The 26085-nt window shown below is 46.0% G+C and overlaps 1 protein-coding gene across 6 annotated transcripts in view; it reads right to left on the bottom strand.

Annotated features, from left to right (window-relative positions):
* CCDC85A (coiled-coil domain containing 85A) overlaps window positions 1-24981 on the bottom strand; it is a 201016-nt gene extending 176035 nt beyond the window's left edge. For all 6 annotated transcript variants that reach the window (XM_065890924.1, XM_065890923.1, XM_065890922.1 and 3 more), the window contains exons 1-2: window positions 24712-24981; window positions 14968-15949 (exon numbers count right to left, since the gene is read on the bottom strand). In XM_065890924.1, coding sequence (XP_065746996.1) covers window positions 14968-15949; window positions 24712-24981 — 1252 coding nt within the window. The remainder of the gene's footprint in view (window positions 1-14967; window positions 15950-24711) is intronic.
* Window positions 24982-26085: the final 1104 nt, after the last annotated feature.

Consider the following 26085-nt stretch of genomic DNA (forward strand, 5'->3'; position numbering starts at 1 on the left):
AACTCTCCCCAAAATTCCTGAAGAACACTCTAGGATTTGCTTTAGTTTTAAATCTCCGATGGATTTTAAGGTCCACATTCTAACACCCAAAGCCATGGTGATAACATTCAAAGTCAAGGGCCCGTAAGTATGGAAGTCACAAATATGAGTTCAAGCAGCGGGCCTGGAATCCATGGTCTATAAAGCAGAGCAAGAACTCAGTTGGGGAATAAAAGGTGAGCACATAGTCTAGTACATAATAGTAACTCAATAAAAGATAAGTGTATAAATGAACGGATGGATAAACAACCATTTCAATAGATGATTTGTCTAATCTTCCTTTAAACTGTATTTTGGCATCTCCACAAAGACAAAACCACAACCTAAATTCACTTAGGTCTTAAAACTAATGTAAATTGTTAAGTCTCTAAAACAGAAATGACAAATTCTCCCAAGTTTCTATCTCTGCTGGAGACTGACCAGTACAGCTAGTTCATTATAATGCACTATAGAATAAAACCTTTGCCAAAACTGAAAGTATTAAACAGATGAACCAAAAAGCCCACTCTCATTTAAACTACAAGGTAGGAAGTTTTGCGTACAAGTCAATATTTACTTCTGGAAGAAAAAAAAAACAGACTCCTATTTGCATCTCTAATTTTTACCAAATAGCACCCATGCCTAAATTAATCTTTTTGTAAGTGACTAGGGTTTTGTTTGTCTGTTGTTTTCATTCTCTTTATAAGGAGCAGAGAAAGGAAGGCACATGAGACTCCACAAGAAGGTTTACTTTCAAATAGGTTGCCTTCAACAAATTAGCATTCTATTTACTTTCTGTGAAATCACTGCACCACAGCCATCTGTAGAGGAAGCTATGATATAAATGATCATATCAAGACTGAGTATATGAAAGACGACTTGAATACGAACTCCGAGAGCAAATTCAAATCTGCCACCATTCTGTGATCTGCTCAGAGAAGGATGGCTCAGAATGGGCAGACACTGACACCGCGGCCAAAGGATTCCTTCCATTCCTTTCCTTTCTGCCCGAGTTTGGCCCCAGGCCTGCACACACAGGAAGTCCTTGAGACAGGTGAAGAAGGCCTGCTGTCTCCTGTCCACATTATAAAGGGGCATTTCTGAGATTCCATACAGGGTACAGAAGGAAATTCTGATTTCTTTGGTATTTATGAGAAAATGCTGAAGACGTGCCAAGAGTTTACAAGGAGATGGCAGGAAACATCCTTACCACCAGCTCTCCTGATAATATCCCCTCCTCCCCCACCTCCGTTTTATCACATGTACTGGGCGAGCCTGGAGGAGGAGAATGAGGTGGAAGCTTGAAATTATTATCCTGAAGCGTATAAAGTCACTCTGAAAGCTTCTCTGAGTCAAGCTGGGTTCAAGACATTGCTTGACCCCATGGCAAGTGGCTCATGACGGGCCCAATAAATTCCGAGTTTCCAGTCATCACACCGGGCTCTTCTTGATTTATATGAACCCAGGATTCCACAAGTCATGACTACAGGGAAGCCAAGGATCCTGTGTCGCTGTAACATATTCCGCTGTTTTAAAATGCCCCGCTGCAGTGAGGCTGCATCTTCAGTGAGTTAACGGTATTGGTGTTGGTGCAGGTCAGGTACATGTGTGGGAGAAAGCATGCGCGTGTGAGAGCGAGCAGAGACCTACAACAAAGCTTCATTTTATAGATAAAATTAGCCATTTATCTTTTCTTTCTGAGCTAACATCACGTAGTATCCTGAATACTACTAAAAGCTGGCTTTTAAATAAATCAATCTTCCGATCAGACCTCAGAATTGAATCAGACGGGCAACTAAACGACCCCCAAACTCAAATTCAACCCACTGATGTAACAAGAAAGATCACATTTATCTAATTAAGCTAGTAAATCATAAATTCTGCCCAAATAGTTCCACAGTAAAGAAAGGAAAAAGGGGAGATTCACACTGAAGAAAGCTGTGTGTTGATGGATTCAAGGATACCCATTAAGCTAAATTTCTCTAGAGAAGTTTGTCACTTCTATGAAAACCATTCAGAATGATCAGTACCTTAGCAGGTCGAAGCAGAGGTTAACAAAAGCTTGGTTTCCTTTAAAGAATTTATCTTTTGTTTGCTCTCCAGTCCCAGACGGCATCACAAAATAAAGAACAGATGGTGGAGACTAAACAAGGAGACCCTGAAGGTGAAAGTTTTCAAAGATGCACAAATTTAAACGTCTACCTTCGAAAAAGACAATCCCCACGCCTATGAATTAAGCTGATTGTGTGTTTTCACAACATGCCTGTCATCACAGCTGAGGCCAAGTACACATCCTCGGTGACAAGAAGAATCAAGAAACGGTGCTATCTGGGACCATCTATTCACTGGTCCAGAAACCCAGCTCATGGATCCAAATGTTTCCTTCTTTTGGCGTCTCTGGGTTAGACCAGGGGTTTTCAAACTTTGTAAAAAGTCACCTTTGCGGCAGTAGAAGCTTAAACAGAAGTGTGAACAAATCAGTTAAATGCAGAGCTGCCCCAGCTGAAGGGTGCCTGTGGTGGTCTGAAGGGGGTGACAGAGCCTGCCCTGTGCCCCGCACCCACCCTCCTCTAGGGCTCAGTGGAGCACAGTTTGAAAAACCATCTGAGACTTAATCTACAGCACCATGGGCTAAAATGAGACCAAAACACTAAAGCAGAAAAACATCAGAATGAATGAAATGTAAAGGACAAACTAGGTTAATTTTTCTACATTAGACCAACCCAAAGGTCAACAGGTTCCAACATTATTTTTCTCACTTTAGTGTTTTAACAGAATTAATTTACTGATTTCCACTTGGCAGGATATTATGTCTGCCTTCTGGGCAACTAAGCCATGTTTTCCCCAAAACCTTATAACATCTTTATTACTGACCCAAAAGATATTAGTCAGAAGAGGGGTTTTCTTAACTGATGACCCTCGTTGTAAAACTCTCCCACTAAAGAAGAACAGTAATTCACCATAGTCTTTGCTAGAAAAATAAAATAATTGGAGAATTAAATGACAGTATAAATCTGGGCACATAAAGCCCTGAAACCCAGATCACTGTAAAAATTCTTAGTTCAGGAACCCTTAAGAAAAGGAACCAACCATTAAAATTAAACTGAGTTATAAAATCCTAACAAGGGGCTTCCCTGGTGGCGCAGTGGTTGAGAGTCTGCCTGCCGATGCAGGGGACGCGGGTTCGTGCCCCGGTCCGGGAAGATCCCACATGCCGTGGAGTGGCTGGGCCCGTGAGCCATGGCCGCTGAGCCTGCGCGTCCGCAGCCTGTGCTCCACAACGGGAGAGGCCACAACAGTGAGAGGCCCGCGTACCGCAAAAAAAAAAAAAAAAAAAAAAATTCCTAACAAGGGATTTTTTTCTTTTTAAATGCTAAGGAACTACCTTCCCTAGTTCACTTAGTTTAACCACAAGGTCTAAACAATTGAAAACATTTTACCTTCCTCCCCATATGAGAAATTAATGTCACTATTAGGAAACACTCTTGGAAAGCATTTAGTATCCTATGTAATCTAGCCTCTACCCACTTTGCAAAATCATCTGCCACGACCTAACAAAGATATCCAGCACAGACCTACTCACATCCTCACGGCTCCTCAATACTGTCTGCTCATTTCCATCTCATGCCATCTCTCCCAGACATCCTCACCCCTCCTGCCAACGAATCCAAATCCAACTCTTCCCCAGACTCAACCTGACAACAGGGCTCCCTTGAACGGCCATCCCTGACGTGAAGGTGCGTGAGCCATCTCCCAGGCCCACAAAGGCCCAGAGCACCAATAGCTCATTCCGTCCCTTTGGCTGTTAACTGTACACCTTCTCTGTTACCCACCTCCTCCCACGGATAGAGCGGACCGTGAACTAGTATGAAGGGCCTGTGGCTCACTTTTCTGCTCTACCTTATAGAGGGTATCTCCAGGCTGCACCCCCATGGGACACACAAACACTTGTCGAATAAATACGTATGTTTATACATGTATTATTCTCAACAATCACTCATCTACATGAGACAGTACAGACATTTATACGAAGCAAGTGAAACACAAGCAGAATTCTGTTTTCTACTACCACCTACATACACCCTTGAGTCTTTTACCAGCTCATGCTTCTCCCAACTATCATTTTTGTTTGTTTTACTATGTTGTTTATCTCAGGACACACTCTGATTAGCCTTTGTCGTAATAAATCTCTAATATCCCCGATGTTTAGAATGCGTGGCTGCCTGATGAGTCAAGGCAAAGATTTACAAGGAAATTGTGCCTTCCCTTCGGTTAATGGTGCTGTACCCTCCCAGTTTCACTGAAGAGCCTCACTCCAAAGTAGTTCAAGCTCAAGCTATCAAGTTATAGGATTAAAGGGCCAAAGAACGGAGAGAATGGCTCTTCTTCTGCCCCAAGGTTCCTGGAAAAGATGACCAAAATCTGGTTGGATGGGACATAACAAAAGTGCACGAACAGGCTGGTGACACTGCCTTGCTCTCTACCGAACTTGAGTTGATAAGCCACACGCTCCCGTTCGGTACAAAGGTGGCAAAGAGACTTGAGAAAATCTAGTCTGCAGTGGAATTGAAAGTAAAATCCTTCACTCTGATTTTCCAGAGCACTGTCCCACTAAGACAGGGGAAAATAAGAAACTAGATGCAGGATGCACGTTTCACACGTGGCCAGCCCATCTGTAGCCTGCCATCTGAGACCTGCCCAAATAGAAGAAATCACACTTCAGGACTCCACAAATCCCAAGTCACCTCCGCTATAGCCTCTTGAGCTCCCTTGTCACCCATGAGGTGTTCAATCATCACTGTGGCTATGTCAAAGGGGACTGGGTCTATTTGGACATCGCTAGGTGAACTGCTGCAACCCTGACGAGTTCCCAAGAAAGCACAGTAGTGCAGGGAAGCATTTAGCGCCACAGTTCTCAGGTCGTGCCATGCACAGTGAGCCCTCCACCTGAGCCCAGAATCCCTCCCGGATAACATCCTCACTGCTCTGTTAGGAGCTCAGGGCCAGCTGCACAAGCTCTGGAGGAAGGCAGGTGGGGTGGCAAGCAGGGAGAGGAGCCCCCAGTCCAAGCTGATCAGACCTCCAGGCTGTCCATGTGAGAGGAGGGGCAAGAAGCTGGAAGCGGTACGTGGGTTGTGGTTCCTGGTTTCCATCGGTTCGTCCAGACCCTGCCTAAGTGTAATGAACACTGCGGGTTCTATGTTTATCAACACGTCAAGCTGTGTGGAACTAGATTTTCTCTGATGTCTGGGATAAAAAGTAAGTCCCAAAACATGCTGGACACACAGAAACGCACTTTGCATTGCGTGGTGGAATCTGAACCCTGGGCTGTATGTTATTATTCAAAAAAAGTTTATTTAGAGATATAGAGCTGTTTCAGCACAATGTGAGGGAGAAAAACTGCGCTTTAGTAAATACATATTTTTTGGTTTCTAAATATTCAAACAATGTTTCAGGAAATGATGGTGTTAATAGACGATTATTTAACAGTCCATACCTAACAGAAGTAAAAAGTTGGCAATTCCACATTTATTCTCAGGTTTTATATATCTGTGAAATCCAAATTCTGAGACTACTGACTTAGAACACCTCTATTTCAAGCCCCTTACTTGAGGGATAAATTATTTTGCCTGCAGAAGTGGGTGGTGTGCTAAAGGTCACACAGCAAAGTATGACCTCGAAAGTGGCAGAGTCAATTCTGTACCCAAATCTCCAGCTGGGCAAGTGTGCCATGACGCCCTTTATGAAGTTAGGGCAACACACTGTAACTCCATGAAACAAATGTGATTATTTTTTAACTGTTTTGAAATACGTGTTAAATAAATACCACTTTTACTCACAATTAAAACAGAATTTGGCTAAAGAATGTTTATAAAATTGTTTCATTGTTTTAAAGCTATAAATGAAGCTTAGATGCCATATGCCGACTTAAGGATGGGTATCTACATATTACTTTAACATACGGGTGAAATTCCACAGATACCTACAAATGTAAAAATAACTAGCTACGCTTTGTGAATAGGTATAATAGTACTAGCCTAGCTTTCTTTTTTCAATGAATGCCTGTTGTACACATGGCTGTATAGAACTCTGGCAAGAACAACGTTTCCATCAAAGACAGATTCACGTGCTAGGCCAATAAAATCCGAAGTGGGCAATTCTGAGATTGCAACAGGAAAAAGCCAAATAAATTAAGGGTGAAAACCATGTGGCATATAGTTTGAGAGTTAAGAAGGAGTAAGTATTTGTCTTTATTTAAGAGCTAAAGGGATACTGTAAAAATAAGCAATTTTCAAGCCTGTTCTCCCACAGCTTTTGAAAAGCTTGGTTCCTAACTGTTTCTCATGAAAGTCACTGTACTGAGGTGCTATTCGTGGCAAACCACCTGGATGTTTATTTCTAGATCCCTAACTGATCATAACTGTAAACGTACTCTCTTCCGAAGTACTCTCATACGTACCATAAGCAGCTAAACTCAGCCAGTTCTCCCCCGACGACTCCATAACCAGGGCGATTCTGGTTGGGCCCTGTAACAATGAGGCAGCTGGCCCTGCCAGTCGACATAAGACAGGTACCCATTGGCAACAAGGGGCACTACCAAATAGACCCTTTGAAATTCTTTATGGCATCCCCCTCACACAGCCTCTGTCTGCTATTTTCACTCTCTCTCCTCCTTGCCGTAAGTTGACTCTCACCTCACTTTCCTGTGAGTCACATGGAATCCATCATCGGCAGATATGACTAAATGACTTGTCTTTCAGGGTCTTATTACTCTGTTTAGGTGAACGGGTGAACTGGTGCTTGCTGTCTAGGAAAATCGAAAAGATGCTGAATTCATAAGCATGGTTAATTTGAATTCTCAAGAGTGGTTCAAACAGAGCAGGCTGCTTGGAACAGAAATTTGCAACTCAGATAACCTGACCTTTTAAATGCCATCAAAAGTGTAACGTAAGTGTACTTTACTTCTGCCTATAGTAGCATAAATCAGAATAACGGGCTTAATTAGTTTTGTTTGCAGTAAGCTGAGTTATTAAAAAAACACAACTCCTTGAGAGCAGTTGGTGTTGCCATCTGGCACATCCCCTTGCCCCTGGTCTTTCCTTCTGTTTCTTGTGCTCCAGAAGCTGACACTTCTCCAGACAGAACCTTTTGGCTATGAAGACAAGCGGATGGGTGAGAATGCGAATAAGGTCAACCCATGGTCACAAGGCTGTTTGTCTGGAGGAGTGCGGTCTTGGGGTGGGGAGAGTCCGTATGGAAGGAAGAAGGGTAGGAAGGCTGTTGGCCTCTCAGGCCAAGAGCAGGAATACTCCTTCCACCAAGAGTGCATCTCAAGACTTGATCATCCAGCTGTGAACAAGTGGGCCCCGTCTAACCGAATGAGAGACTCCCAGGCAACAGATCCCAGCTCCCCGCCTGCACCTCCAGCTCTTCTCTGGAACCTCTCTAAGCCCGAGTCTACTGACATGCACCTTGTCTCACTCATCATTGCAGGTCGCTGGTTTTCTGGAATTTCCAACAGGAATGGGGCAAGACCGGGTCCCTATTCCATTTAGGGTCTTTATTGTTAACATTACCCCTACATCAAGTGCCTCGAAAGTCTGGAAGATTAAATGTCTTCTGTATAAAAATGACACCTTGCCCTGGGAGTCAGCGGGACTCTAGTCCTCTACTAACTGGCAATTGGCCTTGGGTAATTCACTGAACATCTCTGGAAGTCAATGTTCTCAATCAGAAAATGGCAAGGTTGAAGTGCATAAAATGTAGAGGACTTTACAGCTCCAAGCGTTATGATTGAAAGTGCCCTGATTTCTTAGCATTAAAATAGACATTCTTGGGCTTCCCTGGTGGCGCAGTGGTTGAGAGTCCGCCTGCCGATGCAGGGGACACGGGTTCGTGCCCCGGTCCAGGAAGATCCCACATGCCGCGGAGCGGCTGGGCCCGTGAGCCATGGCCGCTGAGCCTGCACGTCCGGAGCCTGTGCTCCGCAACGGGAGAGGCCACAACAGTGAGAGGCCCGCATACCGCAAAAAAATAAAAAATAATAAAATAAAATAAAATAATAGACATTCTCAATTAACCAAATAAAATAAATATATACATACTCATGTATCTATGCCCCCAAATGCAATTCATGCTTTTCAACCTTTTTGAAACAACTAGCAATTATGGACACTCAGGAAGCTGTAGCTGCACACCATCCAGATCAGGGGTTGCCCCTAAAAGCCAAAAGACCCCTCAATAATTGGAAGAAAGATGAGAAGACCTTTCTTTATCATCAAGAAGGAATGTACCTGACTAGAAAAACCAACTCACTCAGGAAGCATCAGAGACTGCCTTTGAAGTTCTGATCATCAAAAGGTAACCAGAACACTCTATCCCTCAACCACAGCAGTAGGTAAAAATGGGGCTATAAATATTTTGTCTGCAAGATTTTTAAATGTAAGGATCCACTTTGCTTTATATAACTGAAATTGAAATGAAGTCATTCAATGTCTTCAATGCACTTAATAATTGATGAAATATGCGTACAAGAACACTCAGTACGTGAGAGAGAGAAGCAAATAACTGAAATACAGATTTAGAGCAATCACCCAACCCAACCTTTCTCCATAATATATCCTGTCTCATAGAAAAGCCCACAGAAGGACTAAATAACTAAGGATCTGAAGAAGGAAAAAACTAAAATATCATTCCCGAAGTTTTCGTTTATCTGTAATTGAACATGTGCCTAATTTCAATCCAGGGCCAAGACCAAATCCCAAGACTTCGGGTACCCTTCCATGACGATTCAAGTATCGTAGCTCTGTAATACATTTAACTCTTTGTTACATGAAAACTGTAAAGGACCCAACTGTGTGTGAATAACCCAGTCATTGTCTTATCTTAAGGACAAACTAGTATTGCCTTTATAAAGATGAAGCAAACCACTGTTCCTCTGCCATTTTGTCATTTCTAAACACCTCTTCTGCTTCTCTGCTGTTGAAGAATCCCTGGTCTCAGAAAGAGGAGCTACTCTTTCCATTGGAAACTCTTGAATGACACTCTAAAGAGAAGGCAGTTTATGTCAGGCACAGCAGTAACTTGAACCTCACCCTTTTGCAGATTAGAGACGTATAAACTAGAGCTGAGATTTCATGTCTGTATTCTCAAGTGCCCCATGGCCTGCTCTCGATGCTGAATCTGTAATTTCCTAGAACTCCTGAAAATCAGCCCATTTCAGAAAATGAAACTATTCCTAATATCTCCCAGAATCAAATTCAAAAATAAGTATTTTTCTTCAAATGTACACCAAGCTTACCATAAACATTATGCATTAAAGTAGTATTAAGGCCAACCTGATTGTTCCAAAGTACCCAAGAAGCAAAAATAGCTGAGTTGTTACACAGGTTCCCCAGTGCACCGGAAGGAGAGCGTTCCTATGAAACCTTTCGTAAGCCAAAATGGGATAAAGTGAAGCAGCAATTACCTTAGGACACATTTTGCTAACAGATGCACAAAGGAAACTGAGATAAAGCACAGGTGCTCATAGACAGTTTAAAGCTACGGTGGCCTGAAGCTAAGTGTGGTTCCCGGGGAAGGAGCTTGGCGGTGCCACTCTCACTGCTCGGGGGATCCACTGCCTCTACAGGGGCTCACTGCAAAACAAATGCTGAATGCTATTTTTTGCTTTTCACCTTTTTCATAAAATTGAAAATCTGCTTTAGATTTCTTTCAGTTAGTGGAAACAGGTACAAAGGTAGGTCCTTGGTAAAGCAAACTTTTGTAAAGCAGGGGACACCTGTATTACAGAAATACTTCAATTATCTGAAATACAGTCAAGACCCAGAAAACAAGCAAAAACTTTTTCAGCCCAAATAACTGATAGATGCATGACACATGTACCGTGCGCAAAAGCTCATGCACTTTACTCATAGAAGGATACTTCAAGGTCACTTATTTTCAACACAGTTCTAATCAGTGTGATTATCCATTTTCCCAAGGGAAATGGATAATCACATTAGATTATCCATTAGAAAGAGCAAAGCAGAAATTAGAAACGATAAGGATATGATGTTAAAACCAGGCCGGGTGAGGGCAGCAAGGAATATTGCTGAAGCATGCTGGTACTAGAAGTGACTGAAAATCTATTAAAAGTAGATACTGAAAAAAAAAAAAGAAAAGAAAAGAAAAGCCATCTGGGGCCATTTAATGTAGGGACCCAGTTCTATCTAGCTTCAGAGTTGCTCAACATCAGAAGTGGCTAAAATGAGAAATTTTAGAGCCTAGGGCCATAAACTGCAACACACTGGCCCAATGGTGCTACGCAAGTAAAACTTTTTTTTCAAGCTTTTGCAAAGTTTGGCTTCACATTCTTATTTCTGAGCAGTAGAGCTTGACTACACTGATGCCTCCAGAATAATCTATCATTACTATGAGTAAACGCAGAGGCTTAGAGCAAATCACCGCTTCTGTACTCACTTGACACTTGTGAAAATGAGTTATCTGACGAAATGGAATACTCACCCTAATTCTGTTCTAAGTTAGGTTTTTTCTGAATTATTTCAGTTGAAAAGATAAAGGCATTACTAACTCAATGGTATTTTTTCTATTATGTGTATCTTCTGAAACGCTGCAATGGATCCCCAAATACAAATGTTTAATTGATTTCAACTGGGTCTAAAGGGCACAACCATAATTAGCGGAATGGGATTCCTCTGGCTTCACAGCATCAACTGGCTTATGTGACTGAATTCCAAGGTACTTGAAGATGTTTGCGAAACAGAATCAACTGAATAGCTGGCATTGTTCACATGCAATATTAAAGTTACTGAAATATATATATACACACACACAGCATATAGAGATAATCTCCTTAGAAGAGTAACATTGTCCCCTAGATTTAAAGAATGTTTATAGCTTTGTGCTATTATTGCCAGTGCAGTTGAAAACCTTACATTCTACTAGAAATTACCTTTCTGAGCCATCTAGGTTTTGCAATAATAGTTCACCTCTCAGATATTTTGCAATATCTCAAACTATATTTTCAACATTAAGCATTCTATGTCTTTAAATCAAAATGTATTCTTATGACGAATGCAACATGCTTTGCACAAACAGGTATAGTACAATCGATTTTTTCCAAAACGTCTTAAAATTGATGTCCTATCAAAGTGAATATAAGGCTACCAAATTACCATACTGAAGCTTGAAGACCAAAAGCTACTATCTAGTTCTTTAACCATCTACGTGTCAGCACACACAACAGAAAATACACTCAGAGGACCTCAGTTAAAATCAGTTCTGTCGTATTTCCATAACTGTTAACTGCTGACATTTTTCTCCCAAGAGACATTCAATTTCTATTGTCCAAATTCATTCATAAGTGATGGTCTGACTTTCTCTAAGCAAAATAAAAGATTTATGAGCGCAATCACTCACGCCGTAGTGCACCACTACTTAATTCACAGACAGCCTTGCTTCAGAGAAACTCTGCTGGGCTCTTCCACACATAGGTTATCTCACCCCTAGCAGACAAGGCCATTTTTGTGTTATCAGCGTCTTTCGTTTACTCATTAACAGAGAATAACAAGCCGTCTTAAAACTCAAGGTAAAACCTATAAACTGAGAGATTTGAAATGCAGGTTGTCTTGTGAGAAATATTTGTTAGGATTGCAGGTGCCACGTGATCTACATTCACCAAAAACATCCACTAGAAATAGGTTACAAACCCCTGTGCTTCTTTGCCCAGCAGGATGTGAAGGCTTGAAAAGGTCGTCTTAAATGACTCATATGCCAGAGTTTCCCCGAATTAACCTAATAATCCTACCCACCAAAAACTCAAATTTTCAACCCATACCCCTGAAGAAGTACATTATCAGATAGCCTTGGTCTGGGGTTGAGAGGGGTGACGTTTTCCAGTACCTGCTGGCGTCAGTCCTTCTCAGTCCTGGAGTTCAGCAAAGGAAAGGAAGAACTTTCTTCTTCGGAGGAAGCTTGGGTGTTTGAGAGCTTCACTCACACCAGCCCATCTTATCCAACAACCACGCACCTCGGCCAATGGTTTCCACCTGGTCTGCTCATTAGAATCACCTGAAGGGCTCTTTTTACAACGTGCCCAGGCCCAGTGCCAGACCAATTCAATGTGCATCTGAGTGTGGGATCCAAGCACCAGTGTTTTTTCAAAGTCAGCCCAGTGATTTTAGCCTGCAGCGAAACTGAAAAACACTGCTCTAGAGCAGTGATTTTGAATCAGAGTCAATTCTGCCCACTCCCTACCCCAGGAACATTTGGTAGCATCTGGAGACATTTTTAATTGTCACAACTGGGGGTTGCTTATGGGTAGAGCCCGGGATGCTGCTACACCTCCCAAAATGCACAAGACAGCCCCTCACAACTTTCACCTGCTTTTTGTTAATGCAGAAACATTCAAGGGCTTATCCAAAACACTCACCTCTCACACCAACCCCACACAGAAGGATTCTGTAAATGACTCAGCAAATTTGCAGTTTGGGATTTACCTTGCTGCTGGTTCCTATCTGTTTATAAGACAATAATTCAACCAAAGTGTGTGGGGATTTAAAAATATGAAAAAATCATGTCTCACTATCCATATCAAAAATTAATTTGTAACAGCAGGATAAATACAAGCTACCAGTGCCCAAGTTTATAGGCTGATGATCCATAAACATCTCATCGTGCCTCTTCATTTTCCAATTAATTATTGAAATAAAAATGCAATGCAAATGGACTACAAATACACTTTGGTGAGGATATCCACTGTCAGAAGATCTGTCACTTAAGAATGAGAAAACCTGAAGTAAACACAAGAATTAAACTACAGTGTCATTCTAAACAATGCATCTATGTTACATCAAATTTTTAACTGAATAAAATTGTTAAATTTAAAAAAACCATTTGCCTGACCATGAAATTTATCTGAACCCAGGCAATAAGATTCAATGATTAATGCCATCCCTATCTAGACACAGACCTTACTTTATACAAAGAATTGCTTAAAAATTGCACCTAAAATCCCTTCTTATAAGTTAAATCACACATTAAATTAGAGAAGTTCTTTATTTAAGTAAGCCTTTTTGTAGGGAGAAGAACCATTTTGTAAGTGAACCACCTGCCCTTAAGTAATCTTTATTTTGGTTCAAGATAAAAAGTTTCCTCAAAATAGTGCACATTTACTTCTCAGGCTCATTAAAAAGTAATCAAGAAGTGGAAAAGTCATTAACTTTACCTTCCTGTTAACACATTACCCCCTGAAGACAACTTTCATGGCCGATGACACATCTTGTGATAGTAACACGACCAAAATATCTTTTTTAATGACTTTCATCTCTTGTGAGAACTGCACAGCCGAGGCTGCCCACAGCAATCAGGGCAGCATCTCCTGGAAAGAGTGAGGGAAGGGTGCAATCAACAAAGTAAAGGCCCCATCCAGCCCGGTGGCTTCAACACAACAGGTGAATCGGCTTCTCCCAGCTTTCGCCTCCCAGCATGTAACAGAGAAAGGAACAGCATCCGATCTTGCCCATTCTTTCTAGTTCCATCTGTGCTTAAAACATTGGACGTATTAGAAGCCAAGCTTCAGGAGTCAATTTTCAGCACTACGAGAAAAGGATGAGGATGAAATGGAATCCAACAGGTAAATCCCCAACTACAATATTGAAAATTTACCCCTTCGTGTCACTGCTAAAATTGGCGGCCTCCAGCACTGCTCAGAGCTGACTGCACAAAGCCTCCGGAGCAGCTTTCAAATAAAGTGAAAAACCCCAGATATTTTGGATGCAGAAACACCACTTCATAAAACCAATCATTTTAGTTCTAACTCAGCCACAGATGACATAAAAAAAGACCCTCACAATTCTTTTAAGTTTTTTTTTTTTCCTCTCTTGAGTTTCAAGTGGTTTCATAACAAAGATGCAGAAAAGTAAACCTCTTCCAAACGGTTTAGAGCTGCCTCAGCCAATGCAGTGGATGTTGCACTTTGGAAACCAAAGGAGTGTCCAAACGCATCTGTACATTTAAAGGGGAATATTTAAACAACCAGAAAGATGACTCACCATGTAGAAAGGCATGCTACTCAAGCATTGACATATATCCACTACCAAATGTAAAATAGATGGCTAGTGGGAAGCAGCTACATAGCACAGGGAGATCAGCTTGGTGCTTTGTGACCACCTAGAGGGGTGGGATAGGGAGGGTGGGAGGGAGACGCAAGAGGGAGGGGATATGGGGATATATGTATATGTATAGCTGATTCACTTTGTTATACAGCAGAAACTAACACACCATTGTAAAGCAATTATACTCCAATAAAGATGTTTAAGAAAAGGGAAAGAAATCATCTGATGCATTTCAGATGCAAAGGAAAGTCACAGAGTCATGCTAAGGCCCCCAACACAACGGAGAACATCCTCAAGGAAAAGTAAGGCATATTTACAGGCATTCAGACAACCCAGCGTCAAGCCTGTTTAAGGACACCCTAGTTCTTTTTTAATGTTATTGTTTTTCATAATAAATACTCATTTCTTTCTGCACATAAGCTGTTAGCTGGACTCAAAAACCTTTGGTCACCTCTTCCAAGAGAGCCCTTGTAGGAAACTGCACACAAGCAGGAAAATGTTCAAGATAGAGAAATCTTAGATTGGTTCTATTTTTATCTTCAATGCCCACAAATCTCACCCTGACTACTCAGGGTCCCACGGAATTATCGTTCCTCTCCTTCCCCTGCCCCCTCCTCCCCAATATTCTCCAGGCTACCTGGTAACTGCATAAAATAGAACAAATGGAGGGGGAGAAACACACATCATGATTTGGGGGCAAACGTGTGTTCCTCTCCCCAACCCGCCTCCGCACTAGCGCCTGCAGTTTCTAACATGGCCGCAAAGCCTTGCATCATTCATAACTCTACCCAGTGGCCCCAGCAAAGCGGTTCCCCAGCACGTACTGACCCACCGTTCATGCCACTGTAGACATTCCGGTGATGGGGTGACAGATCTTCTTGCGCCTGCCTTCGGAGGGTGCCCTCCCTGCTGCCACCGCCGCTGCCGCCGCCGCCGCCGCCGCCACCGCCGCCGCCGCTGCCTCCGCCCACGTGTTTGTGATCCGGGCTCCCCCCGTAATGCTGTTTGAGGTGCTCCGGGCTGGTGCCCCGGGCTCTGGGTAGTTGCTCCAGGCTCCCGCCAACGGCATGTTTCTGAAGATGCTCAGGGCTCCCTCCGCTGTGCCTGGCGTGCTCGGGGCTGCCCCCGGGCCTGTGCTTCTGTAAGTGCTCCGGGCTCCCGCTCAGCACGTGCTTGGGCAGCGTTTCGGGGCTGCTCCCTGCGTGCGGGTGCCTTTGCTGTTCGGGGCTGCCCTTGCATAAGGGTTTGTGGTGCTCGGGGCTGGGTCCTTTGAGGGCTTTGGGGTGATCTGGGGTCGCGGAGGCCTTGGGCTTCTGCAGATGCTCAGGGCTGGCGCTCCTGTGCTTGGAACGCTCCGGGCTGCCCTCGGCCCGGGGCTTCTGCAGGTGCTCCGGGCTGCCGCCGCTCGCGTGATGCTTGTGGTCCGGGCTGTCGGTGCTGCCTGTACTGGAAGTGCTGCTGCCGTCGCCCACGTCCCGCACGTAGGGCGCCGTGGTGGCGGCAAGCTGGCAGAGGCTGGCCTGGCTGTCGATGGAGCAGCGGCTGCCCGCGCAGCCCGCACCCTTCTCCTCGTCCAGCAGCACGCAGAGCTCCTTGAGCTCCATGTTCTCCTTCACCACTTCCTCCTGCTTCACCTCCAGCTCCTTCAGCTTCTGCAGGTATAAGGCCACTTCCTTGTGCATCACCCCCGCCGTGTAGCGGCCCAGTCTCTGCCACTCCCGGGACACCCTCTTGCCCTTCTGCCGATCGTCATCCAGGAAACAGCAGAGGTCCCTCAGTTCCTGGTTGTCCTCCTGGAGTTTCTGATTAATATCCTGAAAAGAGACACACAGCCATTCAAGCCAGGTATGCGTGGGAGGCGACACCAGGCTCAGACTTCTGGGAGCCAAGGAGCCTGGAATGGGTGAATTCTCTGTGGTGATAGGGGAGGGAGGGAGAAGGTGAGAGGAAGCTACAGATGTGTAGCTGTCCAAAAAAATAACAATAATGGGTATTGATTCTGCTCCCTGCCCCATGCTTTACTTGTATTATCTCATCTACTTCTCACCAAACCCTCAGGGGATATTATGGTTCTTTTACAGACGGGGAAACGGGACCTCGCAAAGCTTCACTTGTCCAAGGTCATCCAGTCAGTCTTTAGGGAGCAGCCAGTTCATTAACAGGAAATCAGTAGGCTCCCTGCCCCACCTTCAAGGAAGAAAGATGGCTGCTTGTGATCTGTGAAAGGCTTAACAAGCTCTGAGGCAATAGGCCTTTCGTCAGCGCAAACAACAAACACCGCCTAGGTGTTCAGCCCACGACCCGGAGAAGCAGCCCCAACCCCTGCATGAGTGAGCAGCAAACTGTCCTCTGGTGGCGTTTCAGTCCTGCCCATCCAACCCTACTTGCCATCCTCCCTGCACGGCTCCCAGGCAGCTCACCTGGAACTCAGGTTCTTGTGTGATATTCAAACCCCCGCCCCCCCAAGTCGCACCTCTCAGCTAATGCCACCTCCACCCATCCTGTCGCCCTTTATAAGGACCTGTGGTTATGCCTGGCACCTCCTTCTCCCTTACCTCCCAGTTCCGAGCCAAACACGTCTCCTGAACTCTACCTCGGAAATTTACCTTGTCACTCCCATGCTTCAAACCCTTAAAAGGGTCTCACTGCCCTTCGGATAAAGTGCAAAATCCTTTAAGTCTCAAAAGGCCCCCAATCCTCTTAACTGGCCTACTTCTCCAGCATGAACGGTGATTCATTCATGAATATTTAGTAAGCATCTATTATGTGCCAGGTACCTGTCCAGGTGCTAGGGACAGATCAGAGGACGCAGCAAAGCCCTTGCCATCCTATGGCTTTCATTCTGGTGGGGAAGACTAACAAAAAAGCAAGTATAGAGCATAATGTCATAGAGTGAAAAGTGCTGGGAAAAAGACGAAAGCAGGCTAAAAAATACTATCTTTTAAGAGAAGGCACCTCTGCAGAGAAAGAAAACATTTGAGCAAAGACCTGGGTGAAATAAAGGCGCAAACACTTGCTGGAAGATGATCCCAGGCAGAGCGAAAGGCAAGTGTAAAAGCCCCAAGACAGATGTGGCTCAAGTTGCAGCAAGGCCAGTGGGCCTAAAGCGGAGTGAGCAAGGGCGGGCAGAGCTGGGAAGGAGGTCTGGGAGGTGAGGTGCAAGTGGGTGGGCAGCAGGGCTAGGTAGATAATGTGGGCCTCATCAGCCACATGAAGGCCTTGCCAGCCACAGGAAGACTTTGGACTGTTGGCAAGCTGAGGATAGAGGACTAGACATGATGTGATTCATTCTGCACCATCATTCTGTGCAGAAAATAGACGGCTGGGGGATGGAAGGAGGCGGGTGACCGGAAGAGAGAGAGACAGGATAAGGTGGAAGCTGGAAGACCAGGTAGGAGGCTACAAGGTTAGTCCAGGTAGAGGGAGATGATGGTGGCTGCTACCCATGGTGGCAGTGGACAAGGTGAGACCATCCCTCCCCATCATGCACAGAGCCCCACCCATGCTGGCCTGGTCTCAGGGCCCAAGGGACAAGCCCTTCCCCTCTTTCACTCGGAAAGCTTCCCCCAGCCTCTACACAATCTTTGTTTCTCACTTTATGGCACTTCCCCATAGAAGCCATCCCTGACCACTAATCTAAAGGACGTCCCCTTCTATGCTCTGCGAGGAGCCCTTCAACTTCCCCTCTGTTGCATTACAACTTCTAATCACATATGGTTGAGTCTGACTATGAGTCAAGTCTCCATCCTCCCTAGACCAGAGTCATGAGAATGGAGACCCGTCTCTTCTGTTCACCGCTGTGCATCCAGAACACAGCACCCCTACTGTAGAAACCTGAAACCAAGGAATTCAGAATTAACTGTGAAATCCCCACTTAGTCTCCATTCACACATATAGTAAGCTGTTTCTTGAAGCACCATAGTTTGGTGGGGGGTGAAAAGGGGACAGCTACCTAAGATTTCCCTTACTCCACAAAGCCTGAAAATCTCTGGTCTTGTGACTGTCATCCAACCCAGACCTAGAGGTACTCAGAGAGGGGACTTGATTCTCCCAAACTCAGGTTGATTCCAACACTTCCCCCTGATATTGACTAGGAAATAAACCATAAAACAGCTGCCAACCTGGAATCTGCCAAGCTGGAATCTCCTGGCAGTCATGAGGCCTAACGTGGGAGTGATTCTCAAGGCCTGAGGAGAAAGAGGCTCTCTGCAGCTTAGTTTTCAACTCAATTCTAACTCTTAGCATCACCAATCCTTGTGTCTAATGCCCATCTAGTCCTTTTGCTTCTCAGTGCCACTCTCTGACCTCAGGCCCGGCTGTTTCCAAAAGCCTCCAGCGGGCCTCCCTGCCTTGGTCTACCCCAGCCCCTAACTTCCCTTGCTCACTCCAATCCAAACTCTCTCTGGCCAGACTGATCGTCAAAAACTCTCCCTGCAGGTAGTGTCTCTCCTGCCCCTAAACCCCCATTGCCTCCCCTTTGCCAAGGAAAATGAATAAACCCTTGGGCCAGGCCTACAAGGCTTTCTTCCTGCCTTTCTACCTTTAGCTCCCTCTAATTGTGAACCAGCTAATTATGAACCCTGATTAGGTCTAACTTTCCAACTAGAAAATACTATCTTCTGCCTTCTATAGACTTACCTAAGAGGACAGGTTGCTCTGATAAGACTCCACCAGCCCTAGAACAGCATCTGGTGAGCAGCAGCGCCAGGCTTGAATGAATGACTAAAGTATCCCATTCACTGCTCAATGCCTGTAAGACACACTCCTTACAGCACTCATTGGGCATCTTTTTTTTTCTTTCTTTCTTTTCTAGTGTAGATTACCTTAGCTTCTGGAGGGCAGACATTCCAATGTCTTTCTTTGCATAACTGACACTCTTGACTTGGTGTGTTGCATACAATGAATGCTAAATATGTGTTTATGGACTGACCAGCCCTTTAAAGCGCTAGGCCTATGGCCAAAACAGGATACAGCTCTAGCCACTGAGAAAAGATTTCTTATTGTTGTTTTCAGCTAGCCCTGCTGTGTTGGAGTCCGTAGTAATAAGAGAATAAATTGTTCCTTGACACTGGTGCTTTATGGGAAATCAGAAGCTGTAGATATTCCGAGAAAATAATGCTAAACAAAATGAATCATTCTCAGCTTCACAGCTCATGCAGCTCAGTATCAAAAAAACAAACAACCCAATCCAAAAATGGGCAAAGACCTAACCAGACATTTCTTCAAAGAAGATATACAGATTGCCGACAAACACATGAAAGGATGCTCAACATCACTAATCATTAGAGAAATGCAAATCAATACTACAATGTGGTATCACCTCACACTGGTCAGAATGGCCATCATCAAAAAATCTACACCAATAAATGCTGGAGAGGGTGTGGAGAAAAGGGAACCCTCTTGCACTGTTGGTGGGGATGTAAATTGGTACAGCCACTATGGAGAACAGTATGGAGGTTCCTTAAAACACTAAAAATGGAACTACCATATGACCCAGCAATCCCACTACTGGGCATATACCCTGAGAAAACCATAATTCAAAAAGAGTCATGTACCACAGTGTTCACTGCAGCACAATAACCAGGACATGGAAGCACCCTAAGTGTCCATCGACAGATGAATGGATAAAGAAGATGTGGCACATATATACAATGGGATATTACTCAGCCATAAAAAGAAATGAAATTGTTATTTGTAGTGAGGTGGATGGACCTAGAATCCATCATACAGAGTGAAGTAAGTCAGAAGGAGAAAAATACCGTATGCTAACACATATATATATGGAATTTTAAAAACAATGGTTCTGAAGAAACTAAGGGCAGGACAGGAATAAAGACGCAGATGTAGAGAATGGACTTGAGGACACGGGGAGGGGGAAGGGTAAACTGGGACAAAGTAAGAGAGTGGCATGGACATATATACACTACCAAATGTAAAACAGATAGCTAGTGGGAAGCAGCTGCAAAGCACAGGGAGATCAGCTTGGTGCTTTGTGACCACCTAGAGGGGTGGGATAGGGAGGGTGCGAGGGAGACACAAGAGAGAGGGGTTATGGGGATATGTGTATACGTAGAGCTGATTCACTTTGTTATAATGCAGAAACTAACACACCATTGTAAAGCAATTATACTCCAATAAAGATGTTAGGGCTTCCCTGGTGGCGCAGTGGCTGAGAGGCCGCCTGTCGATGCCGGGGACAAGGATTCGTGCCCCGGTCCGGGAAAATCCCACACGCCGCAGAGCGGCTGGGTCTGTGAGCCATGGCCGCTGAGCCTGCGCGTCCGGAGCCTGTGCTCCGCAACGGGAGAGGCCACAACAGTGAGAGGCCCACGTACCGCAAAAATAAAAAAAAAAAGATGTTAAAAGAAAAATCATTCTCAGCTTCAAAAATTCTTCCACATTTAGCTTAATCCTCCCATTTCATAGAAAGTTCATCATGTTCTTCTTCATCTAACTGAATTTCCATGTGAAAATATTCCCCTTTGAGTATCCTACAACTATTCCTGTTTTCTCCAGAACTGGGAAGTAAATAGGACTTGTGCCACCATGGGCTCCTTCCCAAATGGAGTGAAATATATACAGTTGACCCCTGAGCAAAATGGGGATTAGTGGTGCTGACACTTGGCCAAGTTGAAAAGCCATGTAACTTATAGTCGGACCTCCGTACACCAGATCCACGATCATGGATTCAACCACCAGCGGATAGTAGCACTGCAGTATTTAGTAGTGAAAATATCCCTGTAAAAGTGGACCTGTGCAGTTCAAACCTGTGTTTTCAAGTGTCAACTGTACTTCTCAGAACTCTAGTTGGGGTAGAAGGGGCGTATATTAGCCCATTCAGTTTTATCACAGTTCCTTTTTTTCCGTCATTATTCTTGCAAATATTATTTACTCTCCAATTATGAGCTATTTCCTCTGCCTTCTAATGAACAGCTAAGCAACCAGCTTGATAATAACCTTGTGAGCTAGTGTTTTCAAATCTATCACTTTAAGACTTGGGCCGTCTTTTTCAAAACAATGTCTTTTTTAACATTGCAGCAGGCTACTAGATGTTGCCCATCTGTCTAAAGGGGGCATTTAAAAGATTAAATCCATAATCACCCGAAATTCATATCATCCCAAATTTCATACATAAGGTTCTCAAGTACTATAACTGTGGTTAAAGAATTGTTTTAATTTGTTATTTTTCCATCATTGCAGGATGGGGAATTGGTGTGTTGGCAAGTGAGGAAGAAAATTAATGTACTGCAGATAAAAAATCTATAGAGATTGAATTGCCCCCAATTCCCGCCCCCGCCCCCAGAAAATTCCAGGCCAGAGCAGTCTGAGTGTTGGTATATGCTCAGAAGTGCACGAACATGGTTCTCAGGAATCCATCCCTTTCAACAGCAGCACCCTAACCGAAATCTCCTTTCTCCAACCCCTTTTAGGATGACACATTCTAACCAGAGAATGTCAACTAGCCAAAAGAAAAGAAAATCAGCTTATTTGGAACATTTCATATCTGTGTGACCTTAAGAAAGCTATTTAACCTCACTGGGGTTTCTTCATCTATGTATCATTTAATCTTCACACCTCAAGTGGAAATAATATCCCCATTTAGCAGATGAGAAAACGAAAACGGAGGCTCAAAAAGGTTATTTGCCCAAGCTACCCAAATTGTCAGACTCCAAAACCTTTCTTTTTCCCACCCTGCACTACCTCCTAAATGTTTAAACACAAACAAGTCAGCCAGTGCTGGGACAGAGTCACAGGCCCCTCAAAGGAAAAGAACGATGCTCCCATTCCCCAATGTCCACAGCCACAGTACCACCTAGAAGCCTTGAAAATATTTAGATGCAATTTCAAAGGCAGCTCACAGAAAGAGGCATAAGAAAGAAAAGTGTTATGGCCTTAATTACCCTAAATTTACAGTCTTCAGCTGAGAGTCCCAAACCAACAGAGGCAAAAAAAAAAAAAAGAAAGAAAGAAAGAAAGAAAATCCCTTCCTTCCAATTAAATGAAAATAAATTTTAAGTGTACTATCGTTATCTCCCATTTCCTCCCACCCCTTTCCTTTTCCCTCTTGGTATCCATACATTTGTTCTCTAAGTCTCACTATTGATACTATATATAAAATAGACAACTGATGGGAACATACTGTATAGAGGAAACTCTACTTAATGCACTGTGGTGTCCTAAATGGGAGGGAAATCCAAAAGGGAGGGAATATATGTACACGTATGGCTGATCCATTTGGCTGTGCAGTAGAAACTAACACAACATTGTAAAGCAACTATACCCTAATAAAAATTTAAAAAATAAAGTGAAATGTACTATCACTTATTCAGTCAACCACATTTATGGATCACTATGGTGTCTAGGGAAGCTCTGAGCTGATATGTGGAAGGGAAGGAAGAAGGCTTGCCCCTCAGAGTTGGCCAGAGGCTTAGGAGGGGCCACCATGTGGCTGCCCCAGGATGATGGGAATGAGGAGAAGGGGCTGCATCAGAAAGTAACCAACCCCCATCATTTCTGAACTTGATAAGGAAGTGGACTGGAAAGTCTTTTAATGCCAGGTCACGAATCTAGACCACAAGGAGACTCTTACTTGAGGTGTAACCACTCTTAACTGGCCTGATAGGTACTTCCCTAAATGAGGTTACTGGAATGAAGACCCGGTCCTCCCCTCCCCCACACCACTCACACACAGACCCCCCACAGGCAATCCACACAACCTAAAAGAACTTCCAAGTATTTCTAAGCTCTTATGTCAATGCTCCATACTATCAAAATCTCTAGGAAATTAATTACAAACTCTTCCAAGTTGCATTATAGTTCAAGCCATGAAAGAAGATTAAATTGGAGGGTTACGAACTATATTTGTGTCCAGCTTTGCCACGGAAACCCAGATCCAGGAGATGCATGGCTTTACGTACACTTACGCATCATCTCCTGGAGACAATAACTACCATTTTTTGCGGTCAAGTCCAGAATTAAACCTTCACCTAAATTATAATTTATTGTCACACCCCCCTAGGAGGTGGTTATTATGATTTGCATTTTATTGATAAGTAAAATAAGGCTCTGAGAAATTACCCAGGCTCACCCTCCTGGCCAAATGAGGATTCTAGATGCAGACCCACCTCTGAGATGATCTTCCCCCTACACGGTCCTGCCTCTAATCCAAGAGTCTGGTACTTAATAGTCTGTTAGTAACGAATTAAGCCAAAGGAGAAAGTAAGGCCTGGGATTTTTCTAAGAGATCCTCCTAACTGCATCTGCTCTAGGGACTATATATGACAGTCAACTGGAGCCTCAGGGGAGGGCCTTCTCCACCTGCACTGGGCCCAGCACCCAGGTGAGCATCTAGCAGTTCTCCCCCTCCCACTCCCCTTTGCCCCTGAATCCGAGGGCTGGAGCCGCTGAGGCAATTAAAGTGTCTACTGCCTGAGAAGTGGGGTGGGAGTGGAAAGGGGACAAGAACAACATGTGCCTGCGGGAATTTGCTCCCCAAGGTCCCTGCAGCGATTTCGTTTGTGTCTGGCTTCCTATAAACAAAAAAAGAACAATGAGAGGAAGGCATACCAGGAGGCACCAGTGCAAGCCGTGAGGAGAGGAAGTTTTGCGGTACACTCGGGCAGGGCGGTTCCCCGCCACCCATCTGCTGCAGCCAGCCGGGCTGGCACATTGCTGGCACACTCAGAACACTCCAAGGGGAAAAGAAAGTTGGTGGGGGGTTGGGGTTTTATTGTTTTGTTTTTCTTTTGTTCTTTTTTTCCCCCTAAGAGCAAAGAGGGAGGATTGGCTCCATAGGAAAGCATGACTGGATGGCACTTAAGGTACACTTTCAAAACCCTGTGCTTCCTAAACTGAGACCCTCTGCCCTTCCCCTCCCAGCTAGACGAAATTATAATCAAATTGGGGGTAAATGGGACGGTGAGGCCACCCCAGACGACGCCAGACGACGCCAGCCGAACTCGAGGAAAAGGAAAGCATCGGAGTAGGTAGAAAACAGAATGTGAAAGAAGAGGTAAGCTCCTCTGCACCATGCGACATAGCCCAGTTACGAGGGTGGCGCCGCGGCTTCACCCTGGGCGCCCCGCCAGCACCACTTCCCTGCATCGGCGCCCTTTCCTCACCCTCTGCCCCACGGAGAAGTCGTGGCGCCAGAGCAGCCATATCGTATCACGGATCCCCAAGGGCAAAGATGCTCTGGACTCGCTCCTTCGCTCGTTTTTTCCCCTGCCTGGCCGTAACCCGGCTCCCCAAAGCACTGATTTTCCCGGCTTCCTGGAAAATTAAAGCTTCCGCGTACCCATCGCTCCCCTCCCAGCCTTTCAGCATCCTTGGCGCCCGCTCCTCCGGCCACGGAGGACCACGAGCTCGACGCTAGTGCGCCCCATAGGGGGAAGAGGAGGGAACCAAACGTCTACAAAGTTTGGAAAAGTTTCCAAAGGGCTGGGAAAGGGGAGCAGGGGATGCTGACAGGGAGAATGGGGGGGGGGGATCACCTGTTGACGGAAGGGGGGAAAGTTTGCCTGGTCCCACCTCCCCAGGGCGCCCGGCTCCCCGCCCCGCCGAGCCCGGCGCTCACCTTGAGCCCGCGGATCTCGCCGAGGTGCAGCTGCAGGCGGCGGTTGACCTCGCGGATGAGGTTGCTGTGGTCCAGCATCGCGCTCACCTTCTCCGCCTCCGCGCGCCGCAGGCAGCGGATCAGCTCCTCCTTGCTCCACTGCAGCAGCTCCTCGTCCGACACTTTGGACAGGTCCTCCACGGCAGTGGCCGCAGACGGGCTGGCAGAGGTTGGGGGACAACTTTCCGCCGCCGCAGCCGCCGCCGATGAGCCTCCGGTTGCCTTCGACATGGTATCCGCGAGACGGCAGGTGCGAGTGGGTGGAAGAGGCAAAGCAACTCCCGAAGGCGCGGGCACGGCTGGGCCGCCTCCGCCCACACCCCAGTGCGCTCCAACGAGTCAGCTGCACCGCCCGGGGGCCACTGGGTTGGGGCGGCAGGGGTCGCGCTGGACCGCCATCCTACCTCGCCATCCCTGTGCGCGCGCCCGCGCACCCCCAGGGCCGGGCAGCCACCCGCGCGCTGCGGCCAAGGCACATCCCAACTCCGCGCAAGTCCATGGTGAGGGGCGCCGTGAAGCTGGCGCCGCAGCGGGAGACCCTAGGGGACCGCACCCCGGTTCCCCTGCCCTCTAATTCGAACCTGTCGCCCCCCCACACTCTGGCACACACGCACTCACACACGCTCACTTTCCTCCCCCTTGCCCAGCTGCAGCCCCCGCTTCTCTCCTCTCCTAGCCCCGCCGGGGAGCGCCGGGCTCCGCGGCACCTCGGGAGCTAATCCAGCGCCGCCGCCGCCGCTGCCCGAGGGACTGGCGCGGCCGGCCGGCTGCGCTCCTCCTGCCGCCTTTGCTGCGCCCGCTGCCGCTCCCAGGCTGCTAGGGGAAGCCTAGGATTTGCAGCGCCGAGCGGTGGGGGCGGGGGGGCGGGCGTTTAAAGGCTGGACCGGCAAGAGGAGGAGCCTGAAGCCGGGGCTGCCCGCAGCCAGCCACACCTCCCGCGCGGGCTGCAAGCTGCTGCAGCCGCTCGCCCGCCCGCTGGGATCACGAAGCGCGCTGTGCGCTGTCCCGCCGGGCAAGGCCGTGGGCGCGGCTTCTTCAGCGCCCGGGCGCGGGTCGGGGTGGGGGGTGGGGGGTGGGAGGGGGAGAAGTATAAGAAGCTGTGACACTCGGTCTTTGAGAGGCGCGCGCGCGCCACCGTGTGGCAGAAGCAGCTCCCTCCGCCCCCTGCACGCCAGGCTCGTCACCGGGCAGGGGAAACAGCTGCGAGCAAAATGAAAGATACCTGGTATTTTGAGAAACTGGGGTTCAGGAAAGATGCGTAGCAGGACCTGAAGGGTAACCGTCTGACTGTACCTTGGAGAATGGAAGAAGAGGTCGATGGCAAAAGCAAGGGGG

Source organism: Phocoena phocoena, chromosome 14 (genome assembly GCF_963924675.1).
Source record: "Phocoena phocoena chromosome 14, mPhoPho1.1, whole genome shotgun sequence".
Classification (NCBI taxonomy): Eukaryota; Metazoa; Chordata; class Mammalia; order Artiodactyla; family Phocoenidae; genus Phocoena; species Phocoena phocoena.